This window comes from Nothobranchius furzeri, chromosome 12, assembly GCF_043380555.1.
Source record: "Nothobranchius furzeri strain GRZ-AD chromosome 12, NfurGRZ-RIMD1, whole genome shotgun sequence".
NCBI classification, from domain to species: Eukaryota; Metazoa; Chordata; class Actinopteri; order Cyprinodontiformes; family Nothobranchiidae; genus Nothobranchius; species Nothobranchius furzeri.
Genome location: NC_091752.1, coordinates 66,479,563 through 66,498,868, shown reverse-complemented (window position 1 = coordinate 66,498,868; position 19,306 = coordinate 66,479,563). Strand labels below are relative to the sequence as shown.

At 47.1% G+C, this 19,306-nt stretch overlaps 1 protein-coding gene across 4 annotated transcripts in view; it reads left to right on the top strand.

The window, feature by feature from the left end:
• Positions 1–17,813, top strand: part of LOC107376291 (RNA binding protein fox-1 homolog 2) — a 77,533-nt gene extending 59,720 nt beyond the window's left edge. The window contains exons 7-13 of one of the 4 annotated variants that reach the window (XM_054750740.2): positions 3,256–3,343; positions 4,026–4,079; positions 4,221–4,374; positions 10,518–10,560; positions 13,050–13,156; positions 15,331–15,406; positions 15,490–17,813. In XM_054750740.2, the coding sequence (XP_054606715.2) occupies positions 3,256–3,343; positions 4,026–4,079; positions 4,221–4,374; positions 10,518–10,560; positions 13,050–13,156; positions 15,331–15,406; positions 15,490–15,534 (567 nt within the window). In that variant the 3' untranslated portion in view covers positions 15,535–17,813. Of the gene's footprint in view, positions 1–3,255; positions 3,344–4,022; positions 4,080–4,220; positions 4,375–10,517; positions 10,561–10,951; positions 10,995–13,049; positions 13,157–15,330; positions 15,407–15,489 lie in introns of all 4 variants that reach the window. The other 3 variants (XM_054750739.2, XM_054750738.2, XR_008565844.2) reach the window with 3 other exon arrangements.
• The last annotated feature ends 1,493 nt before the right edge of the window (positions 17,814–19,306 follow it).

Genomic DNA, 19,306 nt, shown 5'->3' with positions numbered 1-19,306 from the left:
GAATGATGCACCCTGGTATATTTTGTTTTTGTTTGACTGGGTATTATTATTATTTTTGTCTTGCTCGTGTAACCCCCCCCCCCCCCCCCCCCCCCCCCCGTTTCTCCTCACCCATCCTCTCTTGTTTTTGAATATGGACTGGCTCTGTCTTCACCTGCATCCGTCACTCGAAACCTGCCTACCTCATCGTTGTCTCGTACGTGTTTGATGTGGGGGCGCTACGATCGTTTCGATTGGTCTCTTTGCTGCATCTGATGCTTGCTGATTGGCTGAGTTTTCGTTTATTTATTTCAGTTCGTTACTCACTCTTGGTCATGTGATGCGCCTGTTTACGGCTTTGTGTACTTTCTGTGTTTATATGATTATTAATTTTGTCAAACAAATGTTTTTGCACCCCCTCTTTCTCTCCCTCTCTGTTGTGTTTTCTTTAAAAATATTTATTCTTTTAGGTACGTAAACCCCACAAGTTTGGTTTCATATGGAAATGTGATCTGGGTTTATTATCCAGGCTGGACTGGGAGGCAAAAGTGGGATGTGAAAGAATGAATGTTTCATTTTTTAATCATTAACACTGAGATTTGCCTTTCATAATGAAGTCTGTTGGTTTGCATGTGTTCATTTCAACCCAGTTTCATCTGTTGTGCATGACTCGAAGACACATTATTGTGCATAAATACACAAATTCAATTACTATTAATTAGTTAAGCATTAGAACTCAATCTAGCACATAAAAAATGTGGTCATTATTTGACGTTTTAGAAAGTTGTTGGTCAGAAACATGTGGACAGCTGTGTCAGAGCGCTAGCCAGGCTAGGCTAATTGAATCGCTTTCCACTGACCTTGTCATCTGCAATGAGGGAAAAATGAGGTAAACCTCATTTCCATTTGAATGAGAGGCTGCAGATGAAGAACGTGACTCACCGAGAGAGGCGGCGTGAACAGCAGTCGAGGCTTTAATGGCCTTCTAAATGGAAACGTGCACGCGCACACACAAGCACTCTCATTCCTCTGCCTCTTCCTTTGTCGCACACAAGCACACCCTCTCCGCTCATCTCGCCGAAAGGTCGTTCATCTTTAGCTTTCCAAACAGTCAAACGTGCAGCTCGGACGGCACACTCGGAGAGAGCGTGTTATTCCAGAGCTGCAGTCTCCCGCTCTTAAAGCCCATCAAAAGGAAGACGAGGAGAGATCTAGGCGCCGGCGTGAGAGCCTTTGAAGTTCGGAGAGAAGATTAGAAGCCGTCTCAGATTTAAAAGCCTAAACATTGGACCGAAATGCCAGCGTGATTACACAGAATATGCAGACACAACCAAAAGAACCTTTGATTTATTCACCCGGGCATGCTAAATAAACACGCAGCTCCGTTTTCTTTTGCTGTGCCACCATTTTACATCTCTTCACGTCGAATCACTACATCTCCACTCAGAAGCTTGCCTTTTAAATGCATGACTCAACGTTAACCATTTTCATCTACTTCTACACCTAAATCTAAGCACAGACATGGATGCGTCACTAGCTACATTTAGCTCCACACGTGATGTCCCGTTTCACTTTGGACGTGTTTACAGATTTAAATCAAATATTAACACAAAAAAACAAAATATAAGCTCTCAGGAAATTCTATACGCCCGAGCCTGCTCCTTAAAAACAAATCAGGATTACAGTCGATCATTTTAGTTCTGCCCTCACTCTGAGACACTAGGCTCCTCCCCCTAGTGACAACGTAATGGCATTAGAGGACAGAACGAGTCTGACGGATGTTTAACAGAGCTTTATCAGAGCTCAGACTAGCACTGACTAGTCATCACAAGTGTATTCCCGCGTTATTTAATATCTGCAGGCCATATAGTTATCTCTAACTGAGAAAAACAATTGACTTCATTGCTAGTCAGGTTTCACGAGTAGCAAAAATGGACTAATTTCTTCATAAATTTAGGTGAATTATAAAACTGTTGCCCAATGAAATGATTTCTGTTACATTTTCCCTCATGTTAGATTTGTTTGATTTGTTTTTATTTTTCAGAATGAATATAAAATATGGAATTTTGACAGAGTAAAGCAAAACAAAAATTAAAACTACTTATTTGCTTTCAATGAAAAAGAGCAACAAAAGTTTTAATCTTCACTTGATTTGTTTGAAAAATTGGGGCTTTGCAAGCTCCTTTCCTCTTAAGTCTTTAAAGAGCAAGTCACCCCCTACCAGAGTATTACTCCACTCCCACTTCCTGTTTGAAAAGTGCTGTTGCCTAGCAGTCCGAGGGGCGGAGCCGCTAACAAATATACACACACAGGCTCACAACGACATTGTGACATCATTTGGTACCATCTAACATTCTAGGGTACCTCTTAGCCAATAGCGATGGCAGATTTAAATTCAAATGCAGTGCAGAGTTTTTGCCTGACAACGGCACAACACTGACAGTTTTAGGCAGAACATTAAAATTTTAACTAAAATGCACCAAAGTGCAAAACTAGTGACTACACGTGTCTGCAGCACGATTAGACTCGCATTTATGTAGTTTATCAGAAAAATAAGTTTATTTGGGGATGACTTGCTCTTTAAGCAACACAAAATAAGTTTCCCGCTTCTCCCTCCTGCTGGTTGAAATTGGAATTACAACTGTTTTAATTAACCTTGTAGCTAGTGCTAACAATCTGCTAATGCTAACACAAGCCAACTGGCACAAAAAATAGTATTACTTTCATGTCCAGTAGCGACACAACCAGTCCGTGGTTTCGTAGCCTCCTTTAGCTCCCACAAACTAGCGTAGGCCACGCCGATGTTCCCTTTGGTTTTAGCTCTTTGCTTCACCACCAAAGACATTACTCGCTTACTTAACGTCCCGGCCATGATGCTGTAGAATAAAGTGCTGTCCAGTGTGAAGCTCCCCAGGTTTTCGGCTCAAGAACCACTGAAACCAGTTTGAAAGCGATAGCTTAACGTGTTACAACATCAGTGTTGCATTAGCCGCTCCTTCAAAAAAAATTTTTCAAATCTCGACAGCATCCATCTTAAAGCTTTTAGGGAATAAAAATTGAAGTGTTGTTCCAAACGACATCAGTCATTACTTTGTACGACACAGGAAATAAAATAGTTTCAAAATGCCCAGCAGCTCGTCACAGCTCCAGATGTTCATTTTACTGTTGATACTCAAACATCCGCCAGCCTTCTGCATACATGTAGAGTTTTGTGCTACATTTCTTTGCTCTGTTGTGTCTGTGCTGTTGACCGTCTGCTCCTCCCACCCCCCTCAGGTGAATAACGCCACCGCCAGGGTGATGACTAACAAGAAAATGGTCAGCCCCTACCCTAATGGAGAGGCTCTCAGCACGCTGCCCTATGGTAACCGCCGCAATGACGCACACTAACCAGGAACTCTAGCTGGCCTAATAGCCCAAACAGCTCAGGTACAGCTGGAGGCGTAGGTACACAACGGCCACTCAGGTGAAAGGCTCAGGTTAGCGCTTCGACTCGCCATCAACAGCGTTTTGTGCTGCAGTGAAATCTCTCAGCAGAAAGAAGGGCTGTGGCAATTCCTTAAAGGAGCTCACATCGCCGTTGACGTTCACGTCACAGATTCAAACATCTGAAGTTGAGAAAGGATTTTCGATCCATCCCTGTGTTGTGTGTGAGATCAGTTACGACAGGTACCTGTAAAACCCGCTGAGAGATAGCAGCCACCCTGAATCAGGTTGACTTCTAGAATGAATCCAGTGCAGATGAAAGTCCGGTGCTAAGCTAACACACATCCTGGGTCGATTCCAGAAGTTGATGTCCGTTGGGACTCGCGTCTCCTGTGACTGAGGAGCACTAGAGCTGCTCTTGAGCTGGATCTGTTTGTGTCCTCTAGACTTGACTCTGTGTGAATGTAAGTTTTAGCTGCACCTGTAAAGATGAGATGTTGGAGCTTGGGTTAAATGCACCTTAATCTATTTCAAGACCAGATTTTTGCTCACTCGTTAAAACACAGCAAGTATGGTTTAACTGATCTTCTTCACCTCCTGTTCGGTTGGACCATCAGCAGGGTGGAAACTGAGTCCCATGGTGGGGGCCGTGTATGGACCAGAGCTCTACGCAGGTACGACCAGCCTCCGTCTGTCTGCTGACTGCATTCACGTTTCAATCCAGTCTTCATGTTAAAGCTCTGCTCACCAAGCCTTGTTTTCCACTCACGTTGTTCTATTCCTGCTGCTTCTTCCTCCCCCCATCTCCCCTCCAGTGCCAGGGTTTCCCTACCCGACAGCAGCAGCAGCTGCAGCCGCCACCACCGCGGCGGCAGCGTTTCGTGGCGCCCACCTGAGGGGCCGAGGGCGGCCCGTTTACAGCGCCGTGAGGGCCGCCGTGCCTCAGCCTGCCATCCCTGCCTACCCTGGGTAATGAAAAGCTGCCTCTTCATAAACAACAGCTGCTCAGCTCACGTGCTGCGAGCTCTTCCAGACCTGTGGGCCTTTACACAAAAAGAAATCAGAACCTGTGGAGTGTGCTGCTTGCGTAAATCTGTTGAGCCTCACCTCATGAATCGTGTTCTGGAGCTCTATCCACGCAGGCCGCTGTCTGACTGAAGCGTTCACTCACTCTTCAGGCTCACACATCACTCACACTTCACTCTGATCTGCAGTCCAACTGGCAGATTGTCAGCCAGTTCACAGGCAGTCCAGTGGAGCGTGACGTGCTGATGGGATTTCACCAGCAGATGCTCGTGTAGATGAGCAGCAACCAGCATCAGCAGATTTGCATAAGCACACACAAACTGATTTGGACAGCGAGTTGCTACAAGCAGCTCACGTTTGCCGTGGTCTGTTGTCGTCGCCGTGCATGCGGCTGTGCTGGGATGGTTGGCTAATGGAGTGCTTAGGATCCAAGCAGGAATGACCTGGTGGTTATGTGCTGTGATGTGATTAAACACAGCTGAAGAAGATGAAATTAGAGGATGCAGGAAATACCCTCCTCCCCTTAGCACAACTGAATGTCCTTCCTGCTAAATGAGCCACTCAGAGTAGCTGGGCAACAGCAGCATGAGCCTAACGTTTCAGCCTCAAGAGGGTACTCTAACGTCCGGAGCGGAGCTGCACTCCTCAAACATTCAGAGCGGAGCTGCACTCCTTTAACGTTCGGAGCGGAGCTGCACTCCTCAAACATTCAGAGCGGAGCTGCACTCCTTTAACGTTCGGAGCGGAGCTGCACTCCTTTAACGTTCGGAGCGGAGCTGCACTCCTTTAACGTTCGGAGCGGAGCTGCACTCCTTTAACGTTCGGAGCGGAGCTGCACTTCTCAAACATTCGGAGCGGAGCTGCACTCCTCAAACATTCAGAGCGGAGCTGCACTCCTTTAACGTTCGGAGCGGAGCTGCACTCCTTTAACGTTCGGAGCGGAGCTGCACTCCTTTAACGTTCGGAGCGGAGCTGCACTCCTCAAACATTCAGAGCGGAGCTGCACTCCTTTAACATTCGGAGCGGAGCTGCACTTCTCAAACATTCGGAGCGGAGCTGCACTCCTCAAACATTCAGAGCGGAGCTGCACTCCTCAAACATTCAGAGCGGAGCTGCATTCCTTTAACGTTCGGAGCGGAGCTGCACTTCTTTAACGTTCGGAGCGGAGCTGCACTCCTTTAACGTTCGGAGCGGAGCTGCACTCCTTTAACGTTCGGAGCGGAGCTGCACTCCTCAAACATTCAGAGCGGAGCTGCACTCCTCAAACATTCAGAGCGGAGCTGCACTCCTCAAACATTCAGAGCGGAGCTGCACTTCTCAAACATTCGGAGCGGAGCTGCACTTCTCAAACATTCGGAGCGGAGCTGCACTTCTCAAACATTCAGAGCGGAGCTGCACTCCTTTAACGTTCGGAGCGGAGCTGCACTCCTTTAACGTTCGGAGCGGAGCTGCACTCCTTTAACGTTCGGAGCGGAGCTGCACTTCTCAAACATTCGGAGCGGAGCTGCACTCCTTTAACGTCCGGAGCGGAGCTGCACTCCTTTAACGTTCGGAGCGGAGCTGCACTTCTCAAACATTCAGAGCGGAGCTGCACTCCTCAAACATTCAGAGCGGAGCTGCACTCCTTTAACGTTCGGAGCGGAGCTGCACTCCTTTAACGTTCGGAGCGGAGCTGCACTCCTTTAACGTTCGGAGCGGAGCTGCACTCCTTTAACGTTCGGAGCGGAGCTGCACTCCTTTAACGTTCGGAGCGGAGCTGCACTCCTTTAACGTTCGGAGCGGAGCTGCACTTCTCAAACATTCGGAGCGGAGCTGCACTCCTTTAACGTTCGGAGCGGAGCTGCACTCCTTTAACGTTCGGAGCGGAGCTGCACTTCTCAAACATTCAGAGCGGAGCTGCACTCCTCAAACATTCAGAGCGGAGCTGCACTCCTTTAACGTTCGGAGCGGAGCTGCACTCCTTTAACGTTCGGAGCGGAGCTGCACTCCTTTAACGTTCGGAGCGGAGCTGCACTCCTTTAACGTTCGGAGCGGAGCTGCACTCCTTTAACGTTCGGAGCGGAGCTGCACTCCTCAAACATTCAGAGCGGAGCTGCACTTCTCAAACATTCGGAGCGGAGCTGCACTCCTTTAACGTTCGGAGCGGAGCTGCACTCCTTTAACGTTCGGAGCGGAGCTGCACTCCTCAAACATTCAGAGCGGAGCTGCACTTCTCAAACATTCGGAGCGGAGCTGCACTCCTTTAACGTTCGGAGCGGAGCTGCACTCCTTTAACGTTCGGAGCGGAGCTGCACTTCTTTAACGTTCGGAGCGGAGCTGCACTCCTTTAACGTTCGGAGCGGAGCTGCACTCCTTTAACGTTCGGAGCGGAGCTGCACTCCTCAAACATTCAGAGCGGAGCTGCACTCCTTTAACGTTCGGAGCGGAGCTGCACTTCTTTAACGTTCGGAGCGGAGCTGCACTCCTTTAACGTTCGGAGCGGAGCTGCACTTCTTAAACATTCAGAGCGGAGCTGCACTCGTTTAACGTTCGGAGCGGAGCTGCACTCCTTAAACGTTCAGAGCGGAGCTGCACTCCTTTAACGTTCAGAGCGGAGCTGCACTCCTTTACCCCAAGATTCCACTACCTCCGCCCCCGCCTTCCGCAGCCCTCGCTTCCGAACTCAAATAATACTGTACCCGCTCTACAACGGCTCCGCTCCGGTGCGGAGACCTGATGTGCGCAAACAGGTGTGCGCGAGATTTTCGAGATCTTGTTTGGCGTCAGACCCGTGCCACAACCCGTGCACGCGGATTGGGTCCACATCGCGCGTGTGAACGGGACTCGCGAGTGAAAATATACATGGCGAGAGGTCATTTGTGCACTGAGAGGGAGTAAACTGTGTCTGTGAGCGCACAAGGATGTCCACAAGTGACAAACCTGCGTGCGCGCGTTGCCAACGAGCACACGGCAGAGGAAAACGTGCGCGCGCGGCAGCCTCTCTGCGCGCTCGGTTTCTGACTCCGCTCGCTCGGCTGTAAGGGATTTTGGCACTCTGGAGGCGTGGCCTGTGGCAGATCTTCTCTGTCCTCTGATTGGTTAGTTTTGCCCGTACTTTACCCTCTACCTCATTGGCCCATTGGCTTCCTGTCGGACCAAAATGATGAGAGCTATATCTTTATAAAAAATCTGATATTCAGTAGTTGTCATAGCTCAGCTGGTAGAGCGGGTGACTCTCACCCCGGAGGAGCCAGGTTCGAGTCCAGGCAAGGAACATAGAGTAGGTGTTGTGTTATTTTTTCCTAATTCCTGTGATATTATTTTACAGTTGTGACCGTTCAACTGTCATTAAACGTCCGAATGTTTGCTGGGCAGTGTTTTAAAAAGTGCACATAAGCTAGATGGTTTTAACCATATAAAATTACATTTTTTGTGATACTGGAAAAATACATACTGAAATAAAACTACTGATTGAAAACTTTTTAACTGTGGTTGTACAATATATGAGTCACTAATACACTGCAAAGGCCCTTAGAGTGGGGCTTCCAGAGAGAGAGAGAGAGAGAGAGAATTTGTATTCTGTCAAAGTTGTAATATTACTTCAGCCACTCTTGAGAGGAGACTCCAGGTAAAAATAGACTTGTGGGTGTAGGTATGTTCAAGTTTAAAAAGTTCTTGCCTCATTAATGAATTGTTTATTATTTTCAGCATTTAATTGACAAATTATCCTTTCAAATAATTAATTGATGAGTTACATAATTGTCCATTTAGAATTGTTAAATGGACTGAGTCCAGTTTGGTGCACTTTATATATTTCAAAACATGTTTTTTTTATTTTAATGATGCATATAAATAATTTAAATGTTAATTTAATGAAATATTTCTATTTTTCCATTACCTCACCCTTGTTTTGACAAAAACGGGACCTTGCTGGATAATATCACGGAGAAACTATTTGTTCACAGTACTTGGCTCAGTGAGGATCTGTGTACCAAAGGAGGAGATACTCAGAAATCTGTCTGCAGATTGTTACAACCCAGACTGGAAGTGGTGGGCTGTAATAAGAAAGGAGACCAAACAGAGGAGTGGAGGTTCAACAACTGATTTATTTAACCAAAGTAAGGATTTACTAAAGCAAGGTCCCGTTTTTGTCTAAACAAGGGTGAGGTAATGAAAAAATAGAATTATTTCATTAAATTAACATTTAAATTATTTATATGCATCATTAAAATAACAAAAACATGTTTTGAAATATATAAAGTGCACCAAACTGGACTCAGTCCATTCAACAATTCTAAATGGACAATTATGTAACTCATCAATTAATTATTTGAAAGGATAATTTGTCAATTAAATGCTGAAAAAAATAAACAATACATTAATGAGGCAAGAAATTTTTAAACTTGAGCATACCTACACCCACAAGTCTATTTTTACCTGGAGTCTCCTCTCAAGAGTGGCTGAAGTAATATTACAACTTTGACAGAATACAAATTCTCTCTCTCTCTCTCTCTCTCTCTGGAAGCCCCACTCTAAGGGCCTTTGCAGTGTATTAGTGACTCATATATTGTACAACCACAGTCATAAAGTTTTCAATCAGTAGTTTTATTTCAGTATGTATTTTTCCAGTATCACAAAAAATATAATTTTATATGGTTAAAACCATCTAGCTTATGTGCACTTTTTAAAACACTGCCCAGCAAACATTCGGACGTTTAATGACAGTTGAACGGTCACAACTGTAAAATAATATCACAGGAATTAGGAAAAAATAACACAACACCTACTCTATTTTCCTTGCCCGGACTCGAACCTGGCTCCTCCGGGGTGAGAGTCACCCGCTCTACCAGCTGAGCTATGACAACTACTGAATATCAGATTTTTTATAAAGATATAGCTCTCATCATTTTGGTCCGACAGGAAGCCAATGGGCCAATGAGGTAGAGGGTAAAGTGCGGGCAAAACTAACCAATCAGAGAACAGAGAAGATCTGCCACAGGCCACGCCTCCAGAGTGCCAAAACCCCTTGACAGCCGAGCGAGCGGAGTCAGAAACCGAGCGCGCCGAGAGGCTGCCGCGTGCGCACGTTTTCCTCTGCCGTGTGCTCGTTGGCAACGCGCGCACGCAGGTTTGTCACTTGTGCACATCCTTGTGCGCTCACAGACACAGTTTGCTCCCTCTCAGTGCACAAATGACCTCTCGCCATGTATATTTTCACTCGCGAGTCCCGTTCACACGCGCGATGTGGACCCAATCCGCGTGCACGGGTTGTGGCACGGGTCTGACGCCATATCTTGCGATACAGTCCGAGCAATGAACGCGGAAGTTAGATCCAAACACCCGTTGTGTGGGAGAAGCATCGAAATGAACGGTTTAATCTGCCCATCATTTGTGTTTAGAGATCAGCAGTGTTTGGATCAACAAAGTGTGACTACTTTGATAGTGGAAACTGTATTTATGGCTTACTTTTGTGCATTTAAACTTCAGCCGCCATTGATAGTTGTTAAAAGTTGTTAAACCTGTGCATATGAAACAAGAACGCTTTTTGTTATCGATTTATTGTGAAATAACGGAAGCTGTGTTTGCTCCCTTTCCTGTTGGGCGGTTGTGATTCCTGTCTATTGACTGCGGAGGTGTTCCGGCGTCCGGCAAAAATAGAATCAATCCTATTTTTGCCGGATGGCGGAACGGAGGGCGGCGCGCTGCGCCGCACGGCCGCAGTAGTGGAACAGCTCTGATTGACTACAACGGGACCGATTTTGCTGCGGAGTTCGTGCCGGAGCGGAACGCAGCGGATGTAGTGGAATCATGGGGTCAACGTTCAGAGCGGAGCTGCACTCGTTTAACATTTAGAGCGGAGCTGCACTCGTTTAACATTTAGAGCGGAGCTGCACTCGTGGAGCTAAAATGGAAGTTGCATTTCCTCTGCATGCTGCATGGGTGTGAAATAACCACCTTCTCTCTCTTTCTTTCTCTTCTCTCCCTTTCTTGTTGTGATCTCCTCCTCCACCTTGGGTTTTGGGACTGTGCTCCACTCCGTCTGCACCCCCCCTCCCCTCCACAACACCCTCCTCCCCCATGTCTATGCCGTGTCTTTCTGCTCTCAGCGTGGTGTATCAGGATGGGTTTTACGGAGCTGCAGAGATCTATGTAAGTAAATTCACCTGCAACCAACACAACACCTCTGACCCTCCCCCTCGTGGCCTCCACTCCTTCTCTTTCTCTACCTCTCTGTTTTTCTTCTCTGGGGTGATTCTGCATGTGCATCCAGTCATGCTCTGCACAGAGCTGCCTGCATAATGGTGAACTGGTCACAAGCACCACAAGGAAAGAAGAAGAGCCTTGATCAAACGAGATGATTTATTTTTAAATTTGTGATGCAGCGGGGGTTCTGGGTTTGAAAGTACTTAAGAACATGTCGATACGAGCTGAAACACCAGTAAAAAGGCTGCTCTGTAGGCAGGTGTGGCAGTGTGCATCTGTGTGTGTGTGTGTGTGTGTGTATCCAGGTTGACAACAGTTGTTTCTGTTTTCTCTGTAGACTAGTGTTTCAGGACTCAGTCCTTAGTCCCAGATTGTCTCAGGTAGGGTCAACTCAACACCAAACCCTCAGTGTGCTTTGTGTTTACTACCTCCTCTGATCTTCCGAGTCATCTTATGATCTGATCTGGAACACGCCGCCTTTTAGTTCCCGTTAAAGAAAAGCCACAGCTGCTTGGAAGTTTGCTTGTTTTCCTACTAACTCACTCATGTTTATATTCCAGTGACGGGGAAGGGGGCGTGTTTGTTCACTAAACTACTAAACTGTCTTCCCCCTTCAGTCCTTTCTGGAGAGAACCTGCTCTCGCGTGTCTGTTTGTGGAGAAACGAGGTTTTCTTGGGGGTAAAAATCCTGAAAAAGGCCGTTTGGGACTTTTTTAATTTGTTTAAATGTGATTTAGTGCTTTTAGCAGCTTCAGCAGCACCCAAACTATAACACTGGTAGCTATCGGTTTAGAGTTTGGCCTGAGTGGTATTAGAGGTGTTATAATCCAGTTGAACTAATCCAGCTTAGATGGTATTCGGATTAAACAGCCTACCACAGTTGGACAGAATTAGAGCGGGGCAGCATGGACTGAACTACAGTTGCCATGCTTTATATGTCATAATCTTTAGTTACTGTTTAATTCAACATTACGGCCTAAAAAAGTGGCCACTCTAATCCTGATTTACTCAAGAAATAAAACCCATGAGCCGCCTGGCAGCTGAGTGTTATAACTACAGTAATAACAGCAGGATGTGGGCCAATTACAGAAAAATACAAAGGAAATCAAATTCATCAACCCATGGAGGTTTGGATTTGGAGTAAAGGGGGAAAACACACTACAGGCCGGTCCATCTGTGATGTCATGTCCTTAAAATGAGTCACAGTGAGGCTCAGTAGTGGGCGTGGCCTCCACGTGCCTGAACGACCTCCGTGCAACACCTGGGCATGCTCCTGATGAGGTGGTGGATGATCTCCTTCCAGACCTGGACAGTCTGTGGTGTTTCGATTCAGCTCTGACTTTTTTCCAGTTTGAACATAAAAACACACTCCTAGACGGCGTTTTGTTTGTTTGGTGATGATGAAGGAAGCGCCGACCATTCAGCGATCTGGTCACCGGGCCGTCCCTGGTCTGCTGTAGCACATCCTCTCCAGACTGTTCAGCACTTTAAATAAATAAAGTGGTGACGGTGGAAGTGTTGGTCTGTGATCAGAAGTAGCGCTGATGCTGAAAGCTTCTGGGTGGAGCAGCGTGAGACGCTCTTAAAGCCTGGAGGAGAACTTGCTCTCTTCCTGAATTAACCGGCCCTCGTGGGATAATAAGTGAAGCGTATCGTCTGCTGCATGCAGACGCACCCAATAACAGCTCCTCATCCTCCTCTTCCTCTCACCAGCAGATCCTACCACTATTAAACCCCCACCCCTGCAGGCCTCTTCCAGTGTGTTTCTGTTGGGCTTTGCTGGTTTCTATTCACATCAGGCTCAGATGCAGTGTGTGTGTGTGTGTGTGTGTGTGTGTGGGGGGGGGGGGGGGGGGGGGTGTTCATTTTTAAGGTCTCGACTAACTCTGGGTCATGCATGGAGGTGATTTTAGTGTCTGTGTGGGGGTGTGTGTTTCTGTGTGACTTTGTTTTCCACCTTCCTCTCTGTGTTTGTTGTAATCACACATAAACACAAGTAATCAGATTACTAAATGTGTCGAACATCCTGTGGAGTCAGGCTGTCGGCGGTTTCCCTCCACAATTCCAGTTTTCTGTCTCATCAACATGTCCTCAGCTGCGTGAGCGTTTCATCTTCCCCTGTTTTTACCTCCCTCTCTCCCTAGTACTCACACAGTTTCCCTTCTCTCTCTCTCTCTCTCTCTCTCTCTCTCTCTCTCTCGCCCTCTCTCTCTCTCTCTCATGTACAAAATGTCTAGCCCCACATCCAACGCCACATTTCCACATTCAGCACATCCTATCTATTGTAAATGTGGGGAAACGTTTGTGTTTGTAGTCCTAAATAATCTAGTTGTGTGCTTATTTTAAGAATGATTACATTTCTTCCTCGGAGTCATGCCAGTTAGCGCGTGTGTGTGTGTGTGTGTGTGTGTGTGCACGTGTGTGTGTGTTTCCAGGGAGGCTACCCTGCTGCTGCTGCCGCCGCCGCCGCTGCCGCCTACCGCTACGCTCAGCCTGCAGCGGTAACCGGAGCAACCGCCGCAGCAGCCGCCTACAGTGACAGGTGAGGCCAGCGCAGGACACACACACACACACACACACACACACACACACACACACCACCAGAACATAACCCAGATCCTTCTGTGATAAATAAAAATAACTCACTAAACCTTGTTTAGTTACTGTGAGCATTCAGATGTTTTTTAGCCCAAGAAATCTAGACAAACTTTAGCTAAAGGCTTAGCTCTGCAGAGCGGTCTGCCATTGGCTTGGCTAAGTGTAGGCGGGGCCAATTACAGCGCTCTTTTTATAGATACATTAGACGGGCTTAGCAGCAGAGCTGCAAAAAGCTAACTTTTCCATGCACAACACCTTTAGCTACCTGCAGCTCGGGCACTGCAGGACACAACCCACTGTAATGTAGTTTGTTAGCAGCTTCTGTTCATTAGCGTATCTTCTGCAGTCGGCTGGCTCCGCGTTTTTGTCTGAGTTCGCGTCACCAAGCTGGCGACATTTGAGCTCTCCAGAGGAGACACGTAAGCGCAGCGTTAGCGCTGCGTTACAGCTGCATCAGAGCTGCTTTAGCTCTGCGTTAGAGCTGCTTTAGCGCTGCGTTAGCGCTGCGTTAGAGCTGCTTTAGCTCTGCATTAGCGCTGCGTTAGAGCTGCTTTAGCTCTGCGTTAGAGCTGCGTTAGCGCTGCGTTAGAGCTGCTTTAGCTCTGCATTAGCGCTGCGTTAGAGCTGCTTTAGCTCTGCATTAGCGCTGCGTTAGAGCTGCTTTAGCTCTGCGTTAGAGCTGCGTTAGCGCTGCGTTAGAGCTGCTTTAGCTCTGCATTAGCGCTGCGTTAGAGCTGCTTTAGCTCTGCGTTAGAGCTGCGTAAGCGCTGCGTTAGAGCTGCTTTAGCTCTGCGTTAGAGCTGCGTAAGCGCTGCGTTAGAGCTGCTTTAGCGCTGCGTTAGAGCTGCGTTAGCGCTGCGTTAGAGCTGCTTTAGCTCTGCATTAGCGCTGCGTTAGAGCTGCTTTAGCTCTGCGTTAGAGCTGCGTTAGCGCTGCGTTAGAGCTGCTTTAGCTCTGCATTAGCGCTGCGTTAGAGCTGCTTTAGCTCTGCATTAGCGCTGCGTTAGAGCTGCTTTAGCTCTGCGTTAGAGCTGCATTAGCGCTGCGTTAGAGCTGCTTTAGCTCTGCATTAGCGCTGCGTTAGAGCTGCTTTAGCTCTGCGTTAGAGCTGCGTAAGCGCTGCGTTAGAGCTGCTTTAGCTCTGCGTTAGAGCTGCGTAAGCGCTGCGTTAGAGCTGCGTAAGCGCTGCGTTAGAGCTGCATTAGCGCTGCGTTAGAGCTACTTTAGCTCTGCGTTAGAGCTGCGTTAGCACTGCTTTAGCTCTGCGTTAGAGCTGCGTTAGAGCTGCTTTAGCTCTGCGTTAGAGCTGCTTTAGCTCTGCGTTAGAGCTGCTTTTGCTCTGCGTTAGAGCTGCTTTAGCTCTGCGTTAGAGCTGCTTTAGCTCTGCGTTAGAGCTGCGTTAGCGCTTCTTTAGCTCTGCGTTAGAGCTGCGTTACCTCTGCGTTAGCCTGCTTGCTGCGTCTTGGTGTCCGAGTCCTCGCCTGCCGTAAGTTGTGACGTTAATGTTTTGTTTGGATATTAGAGGAACTTTATAAAGTTAAAACTAAGCCACTGTTATTAAATTTGAAAATCTCTCTCAGGATTAATTAAAAATGTTATGTTTGCTGTTTTAAAAGGTTAAATCCGAATTATTATTTTTTTGTCTCCTGATCCGATCCTTTTAGAATCTTGTTATTGGGCCCGACTTCCGATCACATGATCGGATCGGAGCTTTGCTGCAGATGTTTTTGTGCAGTTTAATCTTCCTCAGACCGCCGGCAGCTACTTGTGAGGGAGTCTCGAAGCCAACAGAGCTAAAACACGTACAATTATTATTCTCACATTACTCCGTTTATGCAGGTTTGTATATTTGAAAGAGCACACACACACTCACACACAAAGACCCTACATAATTCCTGGAAGTGGGAAAACTCTGGATTGTGTCTTTAATTCTTACTGACTGGATGTTTCTGATTCTGAGAATGAGAAGCAAAGTGTTTTATACAAATGCTGGATTGAGTCTCTCCTGCTGAAGTGTGTTCAGAAGCAACATGAGTCCGACTTCATGCACTTAGACGCGTTTGAGACGGAGTCATGTGTGAAAGGTGGAAGTTTCAGCTCTTTGTTTCGCGTTTGCAGTTACGGTCGGGTGTACACCACAGATCCGTACCACGCTTTAGCTCCAGCTGCTGCCGCCTACGGAGTCGGCGCCATGGTGAGTTCCCGCAAACACAAAAGCTGTCGCATCAGGTCACAAAGTAAGAAGCTGTCTAGCGTTTGTTTCCTTGTGTTTTCCAGGCCAGTTTATACCGAGCGGGATACAGCCGCTTCGCTCCGTACTAAAACCACATCCAAGGAATTTCTCTGCTCCGAAACCCCGTCTCCAGCTCTGCGCTCGGCAGCAGCTCCCCTCCATTTTTCTGCAGACTCACGTGTTTTTGTTTTGTTTTGGGTTTTTGCCCGGCGTCCCTCCCTCTCTTTGTGGCGAGAAGCGTCCCTGCCACGTCTTCCCCTCGGCCCGTCCTCCTCCGTCTGTCGCTGACGTGGAATCGAAGGAAAGGATGTTTTTCCTTCACGCAAAAGTTGGATCCAGCTGCTTGGAACTGCAAAGGCAGGATTCTGGGATCCTTTTTAAAAACACTACGTGAGAGGGGCTGCAGTTCCTGTGTGACCCAACGCACTACAGTCCCTCCCTGTCATCCCCCGTTCCTCTAATCTGACACACACACACACACACACACACACAGTTAGCTCGTCCCTGCGGCGTTGGACTTGACGCACAGACAGCTCCCCCAGAGTACTACAGTACACTGGTACTTGTGTTTTTGAGCACTACGACGACACGGAGCTTCTACCCACTACCGTAATCGCATCTGTTTATAAATAAAGCTATAGTGAAAAATCTGCAGCTGAAGGAACGCTCCACACAGAAGATATAGGAATTATTGTTTCTTTTTCTGATGAAAATCCAACTGAAAGGACAAATGAAGCCACCGATGGACTCCATCCGCGTCCCGTCTGGTCGTTTTTAACCCAGACGTGGAGCGAAGCCGTGGGAAACCAGACGCGTCGCGCTCAGATGTGTGAAAGCCAGTTTTTGTTTTTCTGCATTACCTCAGCTTCTCTTTTCCTTTCTCTGCCTTTGAGAAGAAAAACCATCGTCACTTCTTCGTCCTGCAGCATGACTCGTGTGGAGCTCAGCGGCCTCCTCCTCCTCCACGATAATTACCGGAAACGGCTGAACGCTGTCCATTTCGTTCTCCTGGAGACGAGGAGAAGATCAGACGAACTCCAGGACAGGGAGGCACGCGTCATAAAGTGTGTGAAATGATGGTTTTCTCATCCGTCTGTAGTTTAAACCTCATTTTCATTCCAGTGAATCCCGGCTGCACCTGTCCTGTTGCGTTTTAGAGCTAGCTTGTTGTTGCTACCTGCCTTTTGTTGGTCCCAAAGATTTTGTAGAAGAAAGCACATTTTTTTTGGATGTATTACTTATTTCTGTGGTAATTCTCATTTCTCTGCCTCCACTGTTGCAGCGTTTTCGCCCTGCAGCATCCTGGGAAACATCCGGTTCGGGTTCATTTGCTGCACGCGCTTAATTTATTGATGCTTTGTTTTAAAACCTTCACACACGGACACGGTGGAGACAAAAGGAAGTCAAAGAGATGTGAGAGGACATTTTGGATGGCGTTCGTCAGCGGGGGACAAATTACAGGGGGGGGGGGCTGTGTCAAACAAGGCCCAGCGTCAGCAGCCGCCTCCTTCTGCACAATAAAGCGATGTGTGGACGCTTTGGCGGACGGGGAGTGTGTTGGTGGAGCTGAGCCATTAATCATGAGCTGACAGCGTAACAGTCCCCTGGGGGGGGGGGGTGAGGAAGGTGTGTGTGCAGTAGGTCAAACCAGTATTTCTGACGATCATTTCCTCCTTTTTTATCTCGTCTTATTCCCTATGAGTATTATCAGAAGTGTTGCTATGCATGCAGGAGGGCGGGGGTGCAGTAGTGGTTTTTATGTTTTTGTGCATGAGTTCAAATCCAAGTGCTGGGGGGGGGGGGGGGGGGGGGGGGGGGGGGCATGAAGCAGGACGGCGGTGACAGCGAAGGTTAGTTAGGGTCCAGTGTGAAGTGTTTTAGTGGTCTGGGTAATCTGCTCTGTGGTCGTCATGGCGATCGCCAGTCCCAGCAGAGGTCCACAGTTGAATTTGGTCTATCTAGAACCGTGTGCTTTTTCTTTTCACGATGAAATAATGTCCGATCTTTCAAGTAATGAAGTTTTAACCCAGCGGAGGCGGCTGATGCTCCTGCGGCGGCGGCGTGTCTGCATGTTTCCTAATTAGCTGTGGGGGTGCGATGGAAGGACACGGCGGCGGAAGCGTGCTCGTGTCAGACCAGTAGGAGATTCTGTACAGCAGTGAATGAATGGGTCAGAGTTGCATGTGAGGGTTTTGTTTTTCCAGCGTCACATGCTCCTGAAAGCTCATCTATCCAAGTGGTTTCTTTTTTAAATAAGTGACGGTAAATACGTGTATTTTCTCATGATGTTTTATTTTGCCATCCTCGTGTCTGTCTTCTGTTTGTTCTCTTATTATGTATATAAAATAAATAAACTGTTGGGTTTTTATCCTGGTCTTCCGTTTACCTGCCGTCTGGTTTAGGAGATTTTTGACTTAAGGTTGTTTCTGTATCCAGTTATAAATAAGATGCTGTCTCGAACAGCCTGTGTTCCCAGAAATAGCTTACATCCTTAAGACTGATGAGCTAACTGCCAGTCTGAGTGCAAAGACCAAAACGGCTGAAATTCATTTTAGAGTTTAATGTAAATATTATTTTATAAACCCACGTGACTCCGATTTTCATCATTAAAGGGATACTTAGCAACTTCTCATCATTTTAAATCATTTTCTTGATCCAGTTTGCGCTAAAATGACGCTTTACAGTGTTAACGAGACGTCACACAGACCCCCTGTGTGCCAGAATATCGCACTTGCAACTTCAGAATGCCCGTCCGGTCTTTAAAAAGTGGAGCTGGCTGCCATGGTGCTGCAGTCTGCTTCCTGCATGTTTTAGATCACCAACACAGCTGATTAGTTTAACTTGGTGATGAATCGCTCCTCTAGAGACTAATGAATGCTGAGGAGAAGTTAGGTTCAGGTGTTAAAAGACAAACACACAGCCAGAGGATTTTGCTTTCGGTTCCACCAAATGGACACTAGGGGGTGCTAAAAGCAAGCCAGGGCTGCCTAGTTCCCCGTCTAACGTGGTTGGGTTTTGTTTACGAGGTCCTGCTCATACCAAATGGCTAAATGAGGTCAAACTTGCTATTTTAATCCCTTATATAATAATAATCTTTGGATTTAACTCTATAATTTACTCACCTTTGGAGTTTGTACGAATAAGATGGACACCATCGATGGGGCTCGACACCTTTACATTTTTTGATACTAGTACTTTAATGGTGAATTTACCAGAAATAATTTTTAAAAATTTGAATTTGACCCCAAATGCGCCAGCAAGGCTGTTTCTCTGCTAATGATATTAACTCCTAGGAATAAAAATAAAGCAAAACTGACAGAATGTTGTGGAACACTGAAAAAACTTTTTTTTTAATTCTTATTTCTGATTAAACGTCACACTGTCACTTAACATTCCTGGACTCACCCATCTTGGCTCACAACAGGGAAGGCTGTTGTTGTTTTGGCGTCCCGGAAACTGCAGAGAACGTCTCAGCTAGTAGAAGCTAACCGTTAGCATTAGCAGCACCACACAGCAGAACTCCTCCAGGCTTGTGTTTTTGTGGAGATAAAACACCAACGTTGCAGAGCAAAGAGAGTCAATGGTAGAGTTGCGTTGCTGTTATCCAATCAGAGGAGAGATGTTTAAATACCAGGAAATCTCCAAATCGTGCTGTCCGTAGCTACTTTATCCTCCAGCTGATTTCTCCGTGTTGAAACAGGAACACCGGAGCTTTTTCTCCCCGGATCGTGGCGTTCGTTCCTAGAGACCGCTGCAAATGTGTAGATGAAACGAGTGTTCCACACTTTTAAACTACAACGCGTTACTGGGATGCATCTAGACTAGCTGTTAGCTCGCCAGTCCTGCAGGCGTTTCCCCAAA